Below are 22,373 nucleotides of genomic sequence, written 5' to 3' on the forward strand. Positions count from 1 at the left end.
TAGTGGATCCAAAACCATACCAATTTTAGGAGAAAATTGCTAGCAAATGCCTTACAGTGGGTGTTGGAGTGAAACAGATGGTATTCTACTCTTCAGAAGCCTTCTGTCAGAACCCTGGCAGCAGAGCACCAATAACCATACGCAGAGGCCAATCTCTATCTAATACCTTTATTATAGAAATATATAAAAGCAATAAAAACAAGTGAATAATATAGTTCAGAAGCAGACCTTTCAAAAGAGGTCAAATATAGTCCAAAAATGTATTGTCCAATATAAGATATTAGAGTTCAAAGTTTTAATCCACTTGACCGAAACACACACTTTGCCAAGCAATAGTGTGGGGAAATAACAGAGTCTTTAAAGTCCAATGAAGCTTGACAACAAGGCTGGAATTAAACTTGATTCTTGACTAGATCTGTGACTGGAGGCAAGACGAACATGAAGCATGAACAGAGTCCGTGGTAAAACCGTGAGACAAGGCAAGGCTTGAAGCTAGATCCAGAAAGCAAGGAACTGGTATTACGAAGTCCACACACGATCTCTCTCCTCAAGCTGATCAGTTGACTCCGCAAAGAATTCTTCGCGCCAACCACCTATATTGGGTCTCGTTTTCCCGCCAACAGAACTCTTTCCCTAGAGAACGAGAAGCGAAACCCAACTCTGTCCAGATGTGTGACTCCTTAGAATTTCCCAAGGGAAGCAAGCCTAATCAGCTTGATTTCTGGCAGCAATGCGTAAACTCCTCCGTTGAGCTTCTCTGTTTCCCCTTTCTCTGGAATAAGATTCTTTTCTGGGAAACGGGGGGGAGTTCTGCCCAAGGCCTGTTTGGCTGAATTCTTCAGGACAAACATCAACATCCTGCAGGTGAAGAGACTCCGGCTCTTGCTGAACCGGCGAAAACCCCATGTTTTCCTCTTCGTCTGCCACAATAGTACTAGAAACAGGACTACAAGGCCCATGAGTCATCACACCTTCATACAAACCTAAACAGTTTGGTGCGCCTGACTTTTGCAGCCGCAATCAAAGTGGAGTAGAGCATTTTCTTTGCAGCAACAATGGCGGCACTGTACACCCTTTGGTGGAGTTTGATTTTCTTATGGTCAGAAATACATTGTTTTTTTCTCCACTCGCACTCTAGACTTCTCCCAAACTGTTTCGTTGCTAGAAGTTCCCTGGTAAAACAAGGAGCCAACTTAGTTCCACGTCTGGGAAGGGGGCGCTTCTGAGCAATTGTATGGATCTCCCTGGCCGCCTCCATATTCCAGAGTTCAACTAAGGCTGCAATAGTATCACCTGCCCTGGCAGCCAGAAATTCCCCAAGAGTCCTCAATAATTTGTCCAGATCCATCAGTCTCCTGGGGTGGACCCACTTAATGGGTTAGGGGTCCCAGTGAGTCTAAACCTGACCAGAACGTGATCTGACCATGACAACTGAAGTTCCTCCACTTTCAGATTCTGACGACCAGAGATGAAAAATAGGTCCAGAGTGTGTTAAACATTATGGGTGGGGCCAACTGAATAGTCACAGTTTTTCTATTGACCAACCTGGCATTCACCAGCAGCAGGCAGAGGTCAGGGGCTAGACTGGCAGGGTCATCCAGATTAGCCAGAAGACCATGTATAAGAGGCAAGGTGAGTGTTTTAGAATGGCTGTCTCTTCAAATTTTATAGGCCCACTTCTCTCTAGCTGCTCCCCTTCCCTGCATAACTGGGATGGAGAGTTGGGGTTCCTGGTGATATAGTCAATGGACAGCAGTTAATATCACTGGGGGGGGGCGTATTCTGTAGACTCTCTCAGGCATAGTATGAAGGAGTCATACTTGTCCCCAGACAATAATTCTGCTGACTGTTTCGTCGGGTTGGGGTATGGGGGGGATATTGGCTGGTACCTGGCTGAATATCCTAGCAGCTTATAAGGAGGACTGTTAGGCTTAGTGATCTCTTTCTTGGGGCTTGAATTTTGGAGGACTGGATATGGGCCTGTCTTGATTTCTAGTAAAGACCTTATGGATGTTGTTAGATTAAATGAAACCCCTACCTTACTGGCTTAGAGCTCTCTTCTTGGTCAAGAGGGGGTAGTTTCCTCTGAGGTCTTCTATTACTACCAGACAGTTGGGGATTATCTAGGATATCTAAACTCCTAACTTGGTTGAGAGAATGTTGCGTTCTCTATGTCCTCCAATCGATTCCTGGCACTAGGGGGTGTACGGCCAGATCCTGGAAAACTCTCTACACCCTAATTTTTAATCCCAGGATACCCGCCTTCATGTTTTGCAATTGCCTCAAAATCTCTAAGGAACAGAAGGACAGGAGGACCCAACTTATATGAAGCGATTGCTTTAACCATTCTATTGCACAGATATGAATTTTCCTTGCCTCTCAAGCTAGTAATTGGCATAAAAATCTAATTATTGTCTTTCAAGAACCCCACTTCCCTCTATTTAGTGGGATGTTTATGCTATCTAGCACCACCTTGTGAAGTACTCTGTGCTGAATGAAATACTCAAAAATATACATCGCTACCCAGAACACGGACATACAAATGTCTTGTGCAATAAAACTGGCAGAGCTTTTTTGTGTATGTGAGAAAGGAGAGTTGCCAGTAGCTTCTAGCTGCACAGAGCGTATAAGAAGTGGCGTTCCCCAGAGAACCATGTCAGTAGAAGAGGCCAGTCAGTACACTGCCACACTTGGCTATTATGCAGGCTTAACTCACATAAAAAGCTTTAAGATCGCATTTCAAGCAAATGCCGTCCTAAGAGGACACCCTCTGTTATGCAGTGCTGTCATGGAGTTGCCATGCCATTCTGTGTAGCCAGCAGGCTGACTTATCAGCATTCATCAAGCCACTGAGCAAGACCACTTAGAAAACGAGACCTGAATTGTGCTGGAGGGAAATATCCCCAAGTGCCATGAGCTGCTGTATGTGGTGTGAGTGAACTGGCAGGCAAGACTAGTCGCTGGGGAGGTCCAGGCAGAACACCAGCTATTAAGAGTCAGCAAAACAAAGCATGGAGGACGAGGGATCGAAAGGCAGCCACGACCCAGCAGCTGTGCTTATTACACACATGCATTGCTTTATAAAGAAACATTAGCAGCAAGAGAAGAGTAAATACATCTTATCGTGGCATAAAGACAAATTACATTACTAAAAATCTCAGCCCGGGGTAGGCTTGATATTTTTCTTTTCCCATCACCAACAGGGTTGGTTTTCCACCATTCATTCTGTCTCCCACCCCATTTCAGAGTGGGAACGTGTCACTACAGCACCATAATTATGAACACAAGCTTGCTGCTGATTGTTTCTCATTATCATTCATTTAAATGAGAGGCGGGAACAAGCCCATATTTGTTCTCAGAATTATGGAAAGTAATAGATTCGTTCTCAGGATTATGCACAGTAATAGATTCTTTTTGAGGGCTTTAGCTCACTCCTGGGATTTTCCTGCAGAGAGTCTTGGACTTGTGCTTTATCACCCGTTACATTAGAGCAAGCTTTCCTGGAGATGCAGTCAAGGCAATGTGTAAAACAAACAAGAAAATGGAAAGCATGCATCTGTAATAAGTGTTCTCCAGCTCCCTTTAATGGCAGCATTGTGCCCAGAACTTGGGTTTCACCAGTGACCAAGGAATTCTTTTGATCTCTGTCTGGAGACAAGATGAGGCCGTTCTTGTCTTTCAGATCAGTGCCTTCAAATTTCAAGTCTAGACAACTTTGAACTGCTTGTCCTGGGAGTTGCCCTTGACAGGGATACAAAGTGCTAGTGCAAAATGTAACAGCCTGTTTCTCGACAGAAGGAGCTCATAGGAATCCCACAAGGCCCTCAGTACTTGCCAAGAACCTTCTGGTTTGCTTATTTCCTTGTCTAGCACTGCTAGCCAAATTGCTTAGTGACTGAACAGTTCATTTTTCCATGGAAAACTACAATTCCTGGCCAAAACTCTCTGCAAGAAAAATATTTTCTGCCAAAAAAACTTTTTTGTACAAATAATATTATGTGTTTCTCTATGGAGAAAAATTCTTCAGGATGTCTGAATAGTGGGGGGAAATGCAAAAAAAAAGTATCACGGTTTTATTTTTTCCTGTGTAGCTTCCCAACTATCATAATTTTTTCAACCAAGATACACATACAATATGGCTCCTGTATCCATGGGGGACACATTCTTGCTATTTGTCCTGAGTCCCCTAGGAGAGATAGGGTGGAATAGAAGTATATTATTATTATTGACACAACGATGTTGTATGACACAGCAAACAAGATAGATATGCTAGATTTCGTATCCAAAATCACAAGTCGAACACTTCTCAAGTGTTTAGGACTGTGTGATGTATTTTCGGATGATGCGCGCAGATCCAAGTAGGGTGGCCTTTTGCAGTTGACAGATCGTGATTTTGTCAATGTTTATTGTTTCCAAATGCCGCTGAGATCTTTTGGCACGGCACCCAATGTGCTGATCACCACCGGGACCACCTGTACTGGTTTCTGCCAGAGTCTTTGAAGTTCAGCCTTGAGGTCCTGATAGCGGCTGAGTTTTTCTTGTTGTTTTTCGTCAATGTGACTGTCACCTGGGGTGGCGACATCAATGATCCAAACTTTTTTCTTTTCTGCAACTGTGATGTCTGGTGTGTTGTGTTCCAGAACTTTGTCAGTCTGTGTTCAGAAGTCCCACAGTATCTTTGTGTGTTCATTTTCCATTATCTTTGCTGGTTTGTGATCCCACCAGTTCTTTACTGCTGGGAGGTGGTACTTGAGGCATAAGTTCCAATGAATCATTTGGGCCACATAGTTGTGCCTCTGTTTGTAGTCTGTCTGTGCGATTTTCTTACAGCAGCTGAGGATATAATCAATGGTTTCATCAGCTTCCTTGCACAGTCTGCATTTTGGGTCATCAGCAGATTTTTCAATCTTGGCCTTAATTGCATTTGTTCTGATGGCTTTCTCCTGGGCTGCAAGGATCAGACCTTCTGTCTCTTTCTTCAGTGTCCCATTTGTGAGCCATAGCCAGGTCTTCTCCTTGTCAGCTTTTCCTTCAATTTTGTCAAGGAACTTTCCAAGCAATGTTTTGTTGTGCCAGCTGTCAGCTCTAGTTTGTAGTGCAGTTTTCTTGTACTGGTTTTTTGTCTGCTGTGCTTTAAGGAGTTTCTGATTTTTGACTTCAATCAAAGCAGGTTCTTCACTTTACTTTACATATTCTGCCAGGGTATGTTCTTCTTCTTTGACTGCTTGTTTTACTTGTAAGAGTCCTTTGCCCCCTGATCTTCTAGGCAGATATAGCCGGTCAACATCACCGCGAGGGTGCAGTGAATGATGAATGGTCATGAGTTTTCTTGTTTTTCTGTCCAAATTGTCCAGTTCCACCTGCGTCCAATTTATAATGCCAGCAGTATATCTTATGACAGGTATGGCCCAGGTGTTTATGGCCTTGATGATGTTGCTTCCATTGAGCTTGCTTTTGAGAATTTTTCTGACCCTTTATGTGTATTCTTTGCTGACCACAGTTTTCACATGTTCATGCTTGATGTTGTCTAGCTGTAATAGGCCCAGATATTTATAGTCCTCTGGCTGGTGACACTTTATCGTTTGGCCATTAGGCATATTTATGCCCTCATTTTCAATGATTTTTCCCTTCTTCAATGCCACTGTCGAACATTTGTCCAAACCAAACTCCTTGCTGATATCAGTGCTAAAAATTTGGACAGTGTTAGTCAGAGACTGGATTTCAGTTTCCTTTTTCCCATACAGCTTCAGGTCATCCATGTACATCAGATGTGAAATTTTGTGAGATTTCTTAGATGTTTGATAGCTGAGATTTGTTTTTTGTAAGGTTGTTGACAGAGGGATCATAGCAATAATGAAAAGCAGAGAGGATAATGAGTCTCCCTGGAAAATTCCTCTTCTGATGTTGACAAGTCCATAGCTTTCATTTCCAACAAACAGTTCAGTTTTCCAGTGCTCCATCATGTTTTCAATAAAGGTGCCAACATTTATACTAAGCCTGATGACGTCCAGGCACTTGATGATCCAGCTGTGTGGGAGTGAGTCAAAGGCCATTTTGTAATCAATCCACGTCATGTGAAGATTAGCTTTTCTGCTTTTACAGTTCTCCAGAATCATTTTGTCAATTAATAACTGGTCTTTTGTGTCCCTGCTTTTCTGTTTGTTGCCTTTCTGTTCATCTAGCAAGATATTTTTTTTCTTCAAGATAGCCTTGAATTCTGTCAGCTATGATGTCAGTCAGTAGTTTAAACATAGTGGGCAGACATTGTCAAGAGTCAGACGCCAGTTAACATACAAAACAAAGTTTATTCCGAAGATAAGCCAAAAAATAACATAAACACAGGAAATATCCTTGAAACACTTCACTTTTCAGTGTTTCGAGAGTAGATTGGACAATAATAACTCAAAAACGAGCCACGCTAATTTCCCATGCTGGCATTCAATAAAAAACTAAATAACGCTTCAATTCAGCTTTGGAAAACAAATAGAGTTAATTGCTGGAAAATAAACAAACTAGAAAAGCAGTAAAGCTGCTTCCACGGTGCAGATAAGCCGAGAGCCTCAAAGGGATGATGAATAGCCGTCGTCAGAAGAATCCAAGGTCAGGTCAGGAGGCAGCAGAAATTCCGAAAGACAAACCAATAGTCAGAAGCCGGGAGTAGCCGTCAGTCAGAGGGCGTAGACAGAAGCCAGGTCAAATTCAATCCAAAGTCTGAAGAGGGTGCAGTCATCCAAAACAGGTCCACGATAAGACACAGCGAGAGCCAAGCTAGATGATATCAGCAGATTCAAATCATAGTCCAAGTTCAGTCTTCATGGAAACACAGAGATCCCAATGGCGCCTCAGCAACACCTTGCCACACGCAAAGTGCAGTGGCCAAACATTCCCATTTTATTCCCCTTCCTCCTGGGTGACCAAACACTCACACCCAAACACCAGGTGTCCCAAATCTACTCAGAGTCTGAACTCCACATAGCTAGAGCTCGTGGATCTGGAGTACCTAGCAATTCGTCGGAGTCCCAATCATCCTGCCCACACTTAGCCCCATGAACACTTAAAGAACCATCCTCCCTTCTCCAAGCATCCCAATTGGGATCAGCTCCTGCAGAAACCCCAGGTTCAGAAGTATCCATAAGCCCCAAATCCCCAGACATCTCCGGTGGCTGTGCCCATTCAGTGCCCGCTTCCCCAGCCACCACCTGTTCCTCAGCATCCATCTCCCCATCTGAATCTTCCTCAGAAGATCCCCCATATAGCTCTCTAAGTCGCTTCCTGCGCAACTCCTCCAGTGAACCCTCATCACGAGGGTTTTTTCTTCCTCTTCGAATTCCATCACCATCAACCATAATCCCCAAAGGCGCAGTCACAACAGACATGTTATTGGCCTGTAGTTTCCTGGTGCTGCTCCTTTTTCTGGATCCTTTTGTATCAGGTATGTTCTTCCAGTTGTTAGCCATTCACTGATACTTCCTTTCAGCAGCATCTCATTGAATTGTTGGGCCATTTTCCCATGTAAACTAATCAGATATTTGAGCCAAAATCCATGAAGTTGATCACTACCAGGCGATGTCCAGTTCTTGTCTTTTTGCAGTCGTTTGCTGATAATTTCAGTTGTTATTTCCATCTGTTCCATTTTGTTCTGTGAGAATTTTCCTTCAAGTTCCTTTATCCACCCAGCATTTTTGTTGTAGTTCTTATTATTTTCCCAAAGTTCTTTCCAGAACTTTGTTGTTGCAGTTTTCTCTGGCTTTATGGTTACTGTGTCTGTTGTTTGGTTCAGACTCTGGTAGAACCGTCTTTGGTCTGATTGAAACAATTGATTTTGTGTGTACTGGGTGATTCTGCCTTCATATCTTTAGGTTTTTCTGGCTGTTGCTATAATTTGTTCTTTCACTATTTCCAAGGCAGAAATATACAATGCCAGAAAACTTCACTATTATTATTATTATTATTATTATTATTATTATTATTATTATTATTGACACAACGACGTTGTATGACACAGCAAACAAGATAGATATGCTGGATTTCGTTTCACAAAATCACAAGTCGAACACTTCCCAAGTGTCTAGGACTGTGTGATGTATTATTATTATTATTATTATTATTATTATTATTATTATTATTATTATTATTATTTGTATGGATATGTGAAAACATGGATAATAGCAAACACTGTTTTCATTGGGATGAACAACAGAGATACCAATAACAGGGTTTAGCTTATAGCCTTAAATGAATAACTGAATAAATGAAACCATAGATAAATGAAACGGAGATATGAGGGTTGTATTGTAGTTAAGAATATTCAAGTACATCCCTAGACTGTGCTTAGGATTTTAGATATTAGAATAATCCAGAAATAATTCTTATGCACTCATTTCCTCCTATGAGCATTACTGCAAACAGTCCTATTGTTTATTGAAGAGCTACCACTGGAGAGAGCAGCAGCAAATTCCAAGACAAAAACCAGAGCACAAAGGAGGGGGCTCAGTAGTAGTAGCAATATGACTACCTTTGGTGAATATGAAGAGTGGGTTGCCAGCAACATGCTTTATGTATATATGTTCCTTGGTATATAATGATAATCAGCTGGACTTCACCTTTGTTATAGACCAAGCTTGCTACTGTGATGTTTAGAAGGAGTAAAAACTATCCAAAGCAGTATAGAATTTAAGGGTATGTCTGTGTGTATGTGTGTGCATACATATGTATGCTAACACACAAACAGCAGAATATAGTCTATGATATCACAGCTTGTGCTCTTTTGTCCAGCAGACGTTCTTCTAAAATGCCAACTCTGGTCTTTAAAAAAAAAGCTGGCTGCAGGCATAGTTCAGTCACACATTGATTGATTATCACAATTTCTTCCAGACCTTTATTTTCTCTTCTGATTAATAATAGTTTTAATGACCATGATACACGTAACAAGACAAAGCAATTTGATCTTCATTTGAGCTAAATGCTGAACAGTCTGTCTGTGCCCAGCGATAACTTACTATTCCTTTGCCATGTTGGGCTTTGATCTTTTACAAGGAACTGGCAAACGCCACTTGCCCACTGTTTGCCTTTGCATTGCAAGCAGGTGTTTCAAGGAAAAGCCAAATGCAAATCAGATGAGGAGGATGATATAAATCCTGCCAATGAGAATCTAAGCTTGTGAAAAAGGAAATGGCATTCTTTCAGTAACTAAATTGAGAGAAAACACTGCCAGTCCTGTGCCCAAATCACATCACTGATGATGTGCTGGAGGATAATGGTTTTGTGTGTTCCTGATCAATTTGTATTAAAGTACTGGAAATATATCTGAGTAGTCTCTCTGCAACTTTTGTGGTTAATTGCCTTCAAGTTGGCCCAATTTATGGGTACTGCATGAATGAGAGACATCCAAGGAATTCTAGCCCTCAGCAACCGTGCTAAAAAAATGGCTGTCATCACCAGCCCAAGCATGATCATCTTTTCCACTGAGTCATGTCTCATGATATGGCCAAAGTACAATAGCCTCAGTTTAGTCATCTGGGGACTCTCTTCTAGGAAGAGTTTCAGTTCTATTTGGGTTTTGACCTATTATGCAGGGTTTGGATTTTTTAGTAGTCCATGGTATCAACAGAACTTCCCTCCAACATCACATTTTAAATCATTTGTTTGTCTTCCTGTCAGCTTTCTTCATTGTCCAGCTTTCACAATCATACATAGGCATGGGGGGAAATGGCATGGGCACCCTAACTAGTATTCAATTCTATATCTTTACGTATCAGGGTAGTATCTAGTTCATAGCTGCCCTTCCAAGTTGTAGTCTTCTGGCTTATTGACTGTATTCTCCATTCTGATTGATGCATGGTGATTCTAAACTTAAGAATAATGTGCCCAGTGCCTTTTCCCCTCTAAGGCAGTGGTTCTCAACCTGGGGTCCCCAGATGTTTTTGGCCTTCAACTCCCAGAAAGCCTAACAGCTGGTAAACTGGCTGGGATTTCTGGGAGTTGTAGGCCAAAAACATCTAGAGACCCCAGGTTGAGAACCACTGCTCTAAGGAAAAGCAGCAGTGGAAAACCTGTTTTGGTGCATACTTACTGTTGCAACAATCCCTGGTCCTGTCGCCTGTTAAAATCTTTGACCATCTCAAGTTCTAAATCAGGACTGGAAATAGGTCATATACTGGCTTCTGCATGGCCTTCATGGGTCCTGCAGCCACCCAAAAGTCTGACATTACAAAACAAAATTTGGCCAAAGAAACAGAAGATTGTTTCCAAAAAACTCTTGAAGGTGCAGTTTCCAATTAGAATGCTGTTGCAGAACACAGTCCAAGATTACTCAAAACAAGGGAAAATTCAACCCAGAAATCTGGAACATCACCTACAGTTTGCTGCCTGCAGCATTCAGCTTGCAGGAATTAGAATAACTCCAATATGTTTAGCTACAACCCCTGGAGCCTCTATGCTGCAAATGCTAAAGTGATATTGTGCTTCAGATTTAATCATTTCCACCATTTGAGATACTTTTTATTATAAATTAATGCCCTGTAGCCTTTAACCCACTAGGATCTAAGAGGGAGCTGGTTACTCCAACCAGACAGAACCTGACTGGTGACCCTCACTCAGAGGACATTTACTTTGGCCACCCCACAACTGTGGAATGACCTGCCAGAGGAGCTCCAACAGCTAAATGAGGTGTTGGAATTTAAAATGCAATTAAAGATCCATATCTTCTGGCAGGCCTACCCAATCAATTTTCAATCATGCGTTTTGATTTGCATTCTATTACCACTATATGTCAATTGTGTAGCTGTGTTTGGTATACGTTTTCATTCATATACATATATACACAGCTATAGAATATATGTCACATATGTGTGTGTGTGCTTATCTGTGTAATTCAGTAATTTATTGTATTTTTATGTTCATTTGTTATTGAATTTTTTGTACCCTACCTCGAGCCATCAGGAGAGACAGGTAATTAATAAAATTTATTATTATTATTATTATTATTATTATTAATAATAATAATAATTGTACAGCCATAGTAGTGTCTCTTTCCAATATGGCCCCTAGACATTGTAAAGTTACATATATAAATAATAATGAGAATATTAAGCAAATGTTTTAGCTGGTCCTTCCACAGTGATTAAAAACACTAAATATTTATTTATTTATTTATTTATTATTACAATATTTATATCCCGCCCTTCTCACCCAACAGGGGACTCAGGGCGGCTTACAATAAAACAGACATATAAAACCTGTACAATACACTATAAATCAGTTAAAAAATTAACTTACATATAACATTCATAAAATGCATTTATAAAATATAGATAGGCGTATACAAGTTAAAAAGACTGTGTCTGTCAATTGAGTTCCAGCATACATAATAGTAATTAATGCTGCTGATTCTTATTCGAAAGCCTGGCCCCACAACCAAGTTTTTACCTTCCTACGGAAGGATAGGAGGGAGGGAGCCTGCCTGATTTCAATGGGGAGGGCATTCCATAGGCGGGGAGCCACTACTGAAAAGGTCCTGTCTCTCGTCCCCGCCAGCCGCACCTGTGAGGCTGACGGGACCGCGAGCAGGGCCTCATCCGACGATCTTAAGCTTCGAGGTGGGTCATAGCGGGAGACACGTTCGGACAGATAAGCTGGGCCAGAACCGTTTAGAGCTTTATAGGCTAAAGCCAGCACCTTGAATTGTGCTCGGTAGCTAATCGGCAGCCAGTGGAGCTGATGTAACAGAGGAGTGGTACGCTCCCTGTACGCCGCTCCAGTTATTAACCTGGCAGCCTCCCGTTGGACTAACTGATGCTTCCGAACAGTCTTCAAAAGCAGCCCCACGTAGAGTGCGTTGCAGTAGTCTAAACGGGACGTAACAAGGGCGTGGACCACCGTGGCCAAGTCTGGCTTCCCAAGGTACGGTCGCAGCTGGCGCACAAGTTTTAATTGTGCGAAGGCTCCCCTAGCCACCGCTGAGACCTGGGGCTAAATCAACCAACTTACCCTTACTATTCAGATAAATGAAGCTGTACTGTATTTAAAAGCATAAATTGATCATACTAATCAACAGGTCACTTTCTCCTAATTTGCACACTTTTGAAAACTCCTTTCCTAATTGTTCAGGTTAACTTCTTATTTTATAAAAGAGAAAGAGTAATGAGGTTAATCAGCTTCTTCAAGACACTCAACAGTCATGATTGCTATTTGCAGAGTGTTTCCTGAGCCTCCAGTGGAGAGCATGTGGTGGCTTTTGACATTGTGTTCCTTCTCCATTTTGTTGCTGGCCTGAAACTTTCTGCATAGTATATGTGTTGAATTGGTTTGCTTATCAGATAGGAATTCAAAGATGGCATGGTTTTCTTTGCAAACACTGATCTTTATTTAAATGTCTTCTTCCTACAGTTACTACTACTCATTTTTTGTGCAGATGTGTTTTGTGGTGAAAGTTCTAGTTAGAGTTCCACTAGTATGTGTTTGGTTGTAGTTCTTATTTTTGCCACTTCTATTGGTTATTTCAACAGTCTATTTATGCTTAAATAGTGATCACTGCTGGGAACTCCAGAGAAGATTGAGAATTTGATAGTAAATGTTGCCTTACAATCTTCATCTACAAACTGACAGAACTGGAAACCATGTAGAGAACTCCAAAATTTGTTTTTTGTTTTTTTGGTTTTTCATATATACTCAGAGGCCCCTTGATGTTTAGAGCCACTGGGAATTTAATGGATACCACAAAGGTTCTGGGTCTCTGTCAGATTATACCCAGTCCAACACATGCAGCAGAGCATACTTTAAACATGTTTTTGTATATTAGATTATGGTTATGGGTACCAGTAAAGAATCTGGTGACATGGGTTGATTTCTATTTGATATGTTTTGGTATTTATGCTGTCCTTTAATGGGAGGGGATCTGGATGATTTCATGATGTCTCTGAAGGTAGTGCTTACCAGTTCTGAACATTGTAACTGGAGGTCAGTTGTGACGAACAGTGCTATAGATTTTGAGGAGGCACGAATACAGGGCAATGGGAGAAATGTGCCAAGAGTAAAGCATGTCAAACTGTTGTCATGACTTCTTTCTACCTGGAAACCCATGTCCTCATTATGATAGACCATGTGGATCCACATGAATAGGTCTCTACAGTCACTTACAAACCCGTCACCAGGACTTTACACTTGGAAGAAAATCAAACCTGCCTGCCGAGTAATGAGCTGTGTATATAATTCAAGGATAATAAACGTAGATAGTGCTGCTCCTGTAAAATGCATGTGGCTGAAGTCTGACCAGCATTAGAAGGTTATCATCGTCCTTGTGCAAATCTACACTCCTAGTTCAGACATGAAGCAGGTGCATGTCAGTGCATTCAGATCTTGAACTTTTCTGACAATACAGACACAACAAATGTTAATGCCATGACCTAAACCCAATTGAGGGACATATGATGGTATGGAATAGTACAGAGTATCATTCAAGTCAAGTACATATCAGACTTTTAGCTTTTCACAATTCATGGTTGCAGCTCAGCTCACCCTCTCTCTGTCTCTCATTAATGCAATAACCCTGTGAATATGTCTAGACAATAAACGTCATTTCTTAGCCAAGTTATATAGATTTCATTCTTTTTTCCAATAGTCTTTGTGGCTCTGTCACTGAAAGTAAAGGCATTTATCATCTTTATTACAGACCTCTGAACTTCTTCCAATTTATCTGTGCTTTTCTAACAGCAAAAAAGCCAGAGTCACATGCTGTGTCTGCTCTGAGCTGGGACTGGGCTCAGTCAAAGCCTCTCCAAGAGATTCATTTTATTTCATAATAGAACATATTGTTACTGCAAAACAGAATGTTTATTGAAGCAGTGGATATTTACAGCAGAAAACATTCACTTCTCATACTAAGGGGGTACTTGACAACCAAGCTATAAAACAACTCCCTAGAAGATCTCAAATCCTCAAGAGGATTCATACCAGATCCATGTTATGATCAAAAGTAGTGGCTTTTTAAAGATGTGGTCTAAATAAAGGAATTTCTTGAGCTCTTAGAGCAGTGTTTCTCAACCTGTGGGTCCCCAGATGTTTTGACCTTCAACTCCCAGAAATGCTAACAGCTAGTAAACTGGCTGGGATTTCTGGGAGTTGTAGGACAAAACACCTGGGGACCCAAAGATTGAGAACCATTGTCCTAGAGCAAGCTTCCAAGTTCTAGAAACTTAGAGAATGGAACAGGCAGAGCTAAATGAAAGTCAGACTTTCTAACTAGATTGGAAGCCTCTCACAGAAAAGCAGATACTTAGCCATCTTATTGTCTTCTGGAATTCTCTTCTAGAATAATGAGACCTAACTTTACTGAGTGCAAAATGATCTTTTTCACTTCACAGAGAGTTATGTGTTAGTATCTACACCTCAAGCACATATTGAAAAACTATCAACTTGGTGCTAATGCCACACCCAATACAGAGTCCCTGATGGATCACTTTTGGAACTGGAGAGAATGAAAGAGGGTGGTTACTTACTTTTTTCATATGAGCTTTCCTCCTTAGTATAGTACATTTTGTTTGGGGGGGGGGGCTCAGAGGCTGAATCCATATGAAGCATTTGCACCCAGAATGGTACTTACTATAGTTGGCTCCCACAGTGGGACAGTGACCTGCTAAATTAGTTCAAGTGAAACTTTGTCACAATTCAATTGAGTGTTGCCACATATCTCATTATTCATTTGTTTGTACATTTGAATGTACTTCCATTATATATCAGGGTGGTTGATCAAATAAATAAAACAATTACAATGTAAATATTTTTTTAAAATATAACATATAAGCCACAATAACAGATAAAGATCAGTAAACAAACAGAAGGATTTTTTTAAAAAAAGATGCCAAATAGAATTTAAAGGCCTTTGCCTGGAACCAAATGGCCAAAAATTCTTATTCTGTTGGTGAATTGGCAGCAATGGAGAGAAAAAGTGAACTACAGAACTGCTGTGAAGGCAGTCAGACACTGGAGAAACAGGCTGAGTGGAACTGGCAGGTTTTGTGTAGATATCTTAATGCAGAAATAGGTGGCTATGGAGACAGGTATCTGTCAGAAACTGTGTCATGCCATCACAAATTTTCTTTGTTGTCAAAATAAATCCAATGCTCTGACTTGGTATAAGACAGTTTCCTTTCTTACTAAACATCACAGCAGGAAAAATTTAAATGCAAACACAGATCACAGCTGGTGAAAGGGGACTACAGACATAGCACTGCAGACCTCAAACATTTGGAATGGGATTTGGTAAAGGCCCACTTCCTACTGTGACAATCCTCTTCTGGTAGATTAGTGTCTTTCCTGACTGGTAAAATTAAATGATGCGGTGCCACTAGGATGTAGAACTTATGATAGAGTGACAAGCCAAGGAAAGGCAATGCACAACCATCGGATTATGATATTAACGAGGAATCTGCCTACTGTGCTGTGTTGCTTTCTGCCCATTCAAAGTGTAGGTTCGATTTATAATGTTTTTGCAAGGAAATCTTTTACTTCTTAGCAGATAAAAACAGCAATTGGTTCCAGCATGGATTGATTCAAATCAGCGATTTAAATCTCCAAGCAGAAAGCTCTGTTTTAAAGCATTAATTCTTATCAGGTTTTCCATGTAAGAAAAAGTCAGCCTATTCATAATGCAGAGTGACTGAAGCAGATTGATAGCTTACATTACTCTTCTCTCCTATGTCATGGAGCTAGGAGCAGTACTCTTTGGTTATGGTATCTCCTCTTCATTCATATTCCCATGATGACCAACAGTGGATTATGTTTGTGGGTTTAATTCTGACATCTCAGTCCACAGATAAATGCTGCTGCCGGCGTAACACTGTTAGATAATACCACACTCACAAGCACATACTTCTCCCATTTCGTTTTGTTATGTTGAAAATTTCAAACAACAATATTCTGTGACTGATTGAATCAAAACACATTTTCTTTCCAGACTCACTACCCACACTCTTTTATCAATATCATTTCTTAATACCTTCAGACCATATGCCAGAGTGATTGTGGCTTTTACGCAAACATTTTAAATTGACCCAACCAGAACTACTTAATCAAAATGAGAACTGTTTCTTTACCAAAGTAAAGAAGCAAATAAAATTCAGACGTTTCAAGGTGAGAAGTAAAATAGACTTTTAAGTCAAACTTTGACCTGTAATCAATGTAACATTTATTTTGGATGTATATATTCCCCCATAATACCCCCAGCACACACACAAACACACACACACACACTTCTATACTCATAATGAACTGGCTAATCCCCATAGCAAAATGTAGAGCCATAGCATCTTTCCAAGCAGCAGATTATGTAATCAGTTTGGCTAAGAGGGCTAGCCAGATGCTTCTGTGATCCCCCCCTCTTCTTCTCTGCCAACCATGTAATGGGTATTCAGGGAGGCTAAGAAGGAAAATAATTGGGAGGGGGTGTTGTACAGAGTAGGAAAGCATACCAAGCTCTGCCACAACTAGAAGAGACATATATGTATCAGTCAACCTTGTGTAAAAATCAGTGGTAGGTTATGGGGCCAAATTTATGGGTTTTGATATTCCCTATGGATAAATTGAGAGAGGGAAAAAACATCAATACTCTCTCAGAGGACCAATTGCCCCTGACTCTCGTCACCATTTTCCCATCTAGGCATTCCCAAAAAAAATCCAGAAGTGTCATTGCAGTAGAAAAAGTAGAGGGGGTCAGTATTTCTTTTAGGTTCTTCTGGGACAGACTACTCTCTTGCCTTTCACCACCAGAGAAGTGAATGGTTCCTTTGTTGATAAAAGTTAAGGTACGGTATTCACATTGACCCATGGATAAGTCAACCCGAGTTTTTTGGATTGACTTTTTGACTAAAATTTCTAGACTTCTACATGAGTATATATAGGGTACTCTGAAGTGAATTTAGCTTACATGTGTCATGAATAGCATGCCAGCCACTAATTTCAAGCCCATTTTCCAAACAGGCTGACATAGTGATGTATCAAGATATGCTTTTCACTAGTCAAGCATGTCACATGGATGACTCAGTCAACACCTTCACTATCCAGCATTTTAAGGTTGTTCAGCATTTGCAGATCTTATGACTTGGAAGCCAGTCATAGCACAGATGACCATGGTAAAAAAAATTAAACAGTTAAATAGGTGTATATATCAAAAGGACATGAATTGATGACAAGGTAGGTAATGCACATTTCTCCATGTGGAAAGGATGGCAGTCAGGGAGCCTGTCAAACAAGGAATTAACTATGTTCTGGGGATGAGCCAGAAGGTGTAACCTTTTATATAACTAGAAATTTCTTTTAAATTGATGTCTCTTCTTCCTGCTTGTTATAATGAACTATGTATCGATTTTGAATCATATGTTATATATGTATAAATATATATACAAGTGAAAGACCTAAGACTGATGCAACTATAAATTGTAGAATCAGCTGAAGACATTTTGCTGCCTGAATCAGAATAGCAAATGATACCCCTCACCCAACTAAGCAACATATGTCCCCAAAAACAGCCAAGCCATTTTGGTGCTTGAGCCAGAAAATCCGTCAGACACCTCTCCCCACCTCTAGTTCTAACACATACTTTAAAAAATTAAATAGCTAGCAATTTCCTGCCCTTTTGTGACTTCCAAAATGCACTGTCTGAGATGTTGCCCATTGTTGTTCTTCATGGTGGGGCTGTCCCTATACTGCTTGACCTCCTAAGAGAAGGGAAATGGTTGCTGTGGAGAAGTAGTGTGACTCCAGTGTCTGGTGCCACTCTCTTACAGGCTCCTTAAATCTCTTGGTTCACGTGAAGAATAAACAGCCCACACAAGCCTTGTCAATCAAGGGGGACCAAGGAAATTTGTGGCAACAAGCACATGTTCCTATCAACCCTGCAGGACCTTTCCAGGTAAGAAGATCTATGGGGGCCCCAAGGACATAGCTGCCTGGCTTGGGGTTAGCAAAGCCAATGGCGAAAGGGTCCCAAAGCCAGTTCACTTCTAGACTTGTTGTTGTGGAGAAGAAAGCAAAGAGCCTAGGATGACTTATCAATGCTTAGGCTGTATTTCTCTTGAATAACCAGATACCAGTGTTGCTGTTTGAACGCCAGGTTACTGTTAGTAATATTTGTTCAAGAAGAAGGTTATTTTGTTATAGGTTATTTTTCATAAGGTGCCTTTCTCCCCAGCATTAATATCTCAGTTTCTGTCCACGAGCATATGGTTTGTGAAAGCTACCATTCACTGATTATTTTTGAAAAACGAATGTTTCTATGGGACATTGGTTAGAAGCAGACATGAGAGGAAATATGCTGCTGCCATCAAAAGCAATACTCCTGCCCTGTACTAATAGTATACAACTGAGGCATGGACCCAAGGAGGTTTGGGTTCAAACTCTCCTCAGTCAAGAAGTTTGAGTCTGTGTGATTTTTAACCTTCACACTGGAGTTATACTAGGTATCCCTGCATGTCATTCAAGAGAAGATGACTTATGACCTCTTCACACATCCCTAGCCCTTGTGCCGTTTTGCCGGCAGTCACATGGGGTGCCCTGCAGCGCCCCACACATCCTCGCTCCTTCCTTCCTCTCTGTAGTTGCCAAGGAAGTGTCTTGCAACATTTCCTCAGCACTTGGAGGGTCAATGGGGCGGGGCCTGCCAAGCATCATGTGATGGTGCTCAGCAGGCCTCGTCCCCAAATGCTGCAACGGGGCAATTTGCCCAAGCGTGATGAGGTGGTTGGTTTTCCCAGTAGGGGAATGTGCACTTATTTATTTATTTATTTATTTAATTTATATACCGCTCTTCTCCCCAGGGGGAGAAGTACTTAGAGGAAGGGTGCTTTAGCTTAGCGCTAGAGTGCTGTCTTTGTACATAAAAGGTCACTCAATGGGATGTCCAGATACCACTGGAAAAGTATTTATTCAGATAGATGGAGCAATAGCCGATCTCCTCCTTTCCCAGCAATAGGAAATATATCAGTGAAACCATCAACAAAATCCATCCTGTTTAACATTCCAACCAGCTATTTACCCATTTATAAAGATGATCCCATACTCTGTCAGTGTCTTCACTGTGATTATATAGAATCATGTTAAGTCATTGAGATGAAAGTGTCCCCCCCCCACCCCCCGCCAAGCTCTCTGTGGGAATTAACGCTTCTTGACCTTTGGGCTCACATCAAGTGTATTCTTACTTCAGTGCAGTGGCACCTGCAGTTTAGAATGTTACTTTAGCAATATAGCAGGCATAATGTTACAATTAGAATTTTTAAAAGTGAATTTTAGAATTTTACAACCCCTGGGCTGTTGCAGAAATCCCAACTGTCCTTCCACTCACCTTAAAGTCACCTCAGTGTCAATGCAATATTCCTTTGGAATTGTATAAGTATGACTCCTGTATCCATGGGAATATGTTCCAGGACTTTGCATGGATATGCAAAACCACAGATAATAGTAAACCCTAATGATATCAAGAGCCTCTGACCCAATGATATCTCAGAGTCATGCTAAAGAATCTAGAAAATGTCTAAAGAGAACATATTTTCTTGGTCATTGATAAATGAAACCATGAATCCTGTTCCTACAGATGTGGTGGCTGTTCTGTAATTTTAAAAGTTGCAACTTGTAATTACATCAGAAAAATGATGTAATACGGTATTATTATTTATTTATTTATTTGCGACATTTATATACCGCCCTTCTCACCCCGAAGGGGACTCAGGGCGGTTTACAAGTATATATACATACAATATATTATATTATACAACTATATTGCAATATTATTAGTAATATTGCATGTAATATAAATATACAATTATAATAGTGAATTATAATTATTAATACATTGTATTACAACATAATATTATTAATATTAATATTATATATATTCATGTGTGTGCGTGTGTGTGTGTGTGCATGCGCATACACATACACACACACACACACACACACAAAGCATGTTACTGGTAGGAGGGGCCTTCAGCTGGAGCAAGGAGACAAGATGGAGACTGTTACATTAGTTACATCTGACAACAATGCCTCGTCATTACAAAAACAAATGAAATGTCAATTGTTTTTGCTATTGTTTTTACCTGTTCTTAATTATATTTTGGCTTGTCTGTATTGTATTCTAACATAAAATGTGAGCCACTTTGGGAAATAGGCAAAAAAATTTAAAAAATTAAAATGCTAACTGGTTCCTTTCATACTCTGGCAATGTCACTTTGGGAGAAAATAAAGAAAGGAAATCTGAGGACACTGCTGTAAATGGCAGTCACATTATAGAATGGCTCGTTTCTGCATTGGGAACAACTGTTTTAGAAGGCATTTTTGATTTATGAGCCAAGCAGATTCTTGCTTCTATTGTCACTGTTTTGCAATAAATGCAGTGCAGTCATAGGTAAAGGTAAAGGTTTCCCCTGACGTTAAGTCCAGTCATGTCTGACTCTGGGGTGTGGTGCTCATCTCCATTTCTAAGCTGAAGAGCCGGCGCTGTCCTTAGACACCTCCAAGGTCATGTGGCTGGCATGACTGCATGGAGCCCCGTTACCTTCCCGACGGAGCGGTAGCTATTGATCTACTCACATTGGCATGTTTTCAAACTGCTAGGTTGGCAGGTTGGCAGGAGCTGGAGCTAACAGCAGCCGCTCCCGGGGTTTGAACCTGGGACCTTTCGGTCTCCAGCTCAGAGCTTTAACGCACTTTGCCACCGGGACTCCTATGCAGTGCAGTCATAGGATCCTCTATTTGCCTGTTTGTTTATTGTCTCTGCTACTCTATGTTTAGTAGCATTTTGACTCACAGAAACATGACAGGTAAAGTTTTTCTTGGTGTTGAGATAAATAGGAAGGAAAATGGAACCATCTAACACTGTTTTATTAAATTAGGTTTTCTAGGAATCTGTTCAAATGTTGATATTCATACAGCAGTTTGTGAGTACTAACACGGGAACTCATTGTGACTCTGACTACAGTTGTTTGTGAATGCTACCTTTGACTAGGTTTTTAATATAGGCTTTATTTCTGAAGAGGTGTTGTCTCATGGACAACACCTCTTCAGCATTTTAGATTTTTCAAGTACAGTAGAGTCTCGCATATCCAACGTAAACGAGCCGGCAGAACGTTGGATTAGCGAATATGTTGGATAGTAAGGAGAAATTAAGGAAAAGCCTACTAAACATCAAATTAGGTTATGATTTTACAAATTAAGCACCAAAATATCATGTTACACAACAAATTTGACAGAAAAAATAGTTCAATAAACAGTAATGCTATGTAGTAATTACTGTATTTACGAATTTAGCACCAAAATATCACGATGTATTGAAAACATTGACTACAAAAATGCGTTGGATAATCCAGAACGTTGGATAAGCGAGTGTTGGATAAGTGAGACTCTACTGTATTTTAGATTTTTCGTATTTCTTCAGTTCTAAGATGCCATCGATTGTAAGATGCACACTAATTTCAGTTTATTTACACATGAAAAAGGCAACCACAATTCCAAGATCCATTAGAAGTCTTACACTCCTAATGGGGATCCCCTCCTAGACCCCTCTTTGGACTTCTTTCAGCATCTGGAAGCTATCTTATCATCAGTAAAGACAGGATATTTCATGAAAACAAAGTTACGCCCAATAACATCGCCATAATATGATTTAATATACAGTTGTTTCTGTGATCAGGATTTAAGCTATTGATTTTAAAAACCTCAAAATCAAAACCTTGTAACGGGAATCTTTCAATGTAACAGTAGCCACAGATTCCCTTCTCAGATTCTTTGCACTGCAGACCTAAAACTCTCTTAATAGTCATTCCCTGTCCTCAGGGAATACCAGGAGCTCTATTTTCAGAAGGCACATCAAGGACACACCTAATTCTCATGGTGAATGACAGTTTCTAAGATGGAATTTGGGGGTAAAGCCATAATAGCTCAATGGGTTTGAAAAATCAGACATAAATCTGTTCTGTAAGCAGGGGTTATGTTTGAGGACGTACAGGGCAGCAGCAGCTTATTATTCCAATGCCTTTGGTTTTTTGTGCTACAGGTGTTTATTCCTAAAGCATTTAATGTGAATTTTATGTCCTGCATCCTATTTTCTTTATTCAGTGAATGATATTTTTATGAATTCATGAATACAGCACATCTGTGCACATTTGCTTTGTTCTTACTTAGCTCAGAAGTGCAAAGCATGCTTTTGGGTGCCATAAAGCAATAATCATGTTACTTGCCAATGTGCTGTTCATTGCTTGTTGCTCAGTTATGACTGTGCACTTAATGACAATAGGGATGGGCTACTAATTTGTTATTACTTGGTTGCTTATGAGCCCACTCCAGTGCTATTCCTTCGATGTACAGGCTAGACATTGTCTTTATTC

At 40.5% G+C, this 22,373-nt stretch overlaps 1 protein-coding gene across 3 annotated transcripts in view; it reads left to right on the forward strand.

Annotated features, from left to right (window-relative positions):
• Positions 1-22,373, forward strand: part of mdga1 (MAM domain containing glycosylphosphatidylinositol anchor 1) — a 380,665-nt gene that overhangs the window by 340,645 nt on the left and 17,647 nt on the right. For all 3 annotated transcript variants that reach the window (XM_008125164.3, XM_062973681.1, XM_016990606.2), the window contains one exon: positions 17,781-17,905. In XM_008125164.3, the coding sequence (XP_008123371.1) occupies positions 17,781-17,905 (125 nt within the window). The remainder of the gene's footprint in view (positions 1-17,780; positions 17,906-22,373) is intronic.

Source organism: Anolis carolinensis, chromosome 1 (assembly GCF_035594765.1).
Source record: "Anolis carolinensis isolate JA03-04 chromosome 1, rAnoCar3.1.pri, whole genome shotgun sequence".
Lineage (NCBI taxonomy): Eukaryota > Metazoa > Chordata > Lepidosauria > Squamata > Dactyloidae > Anolis > Anolis carolinensis.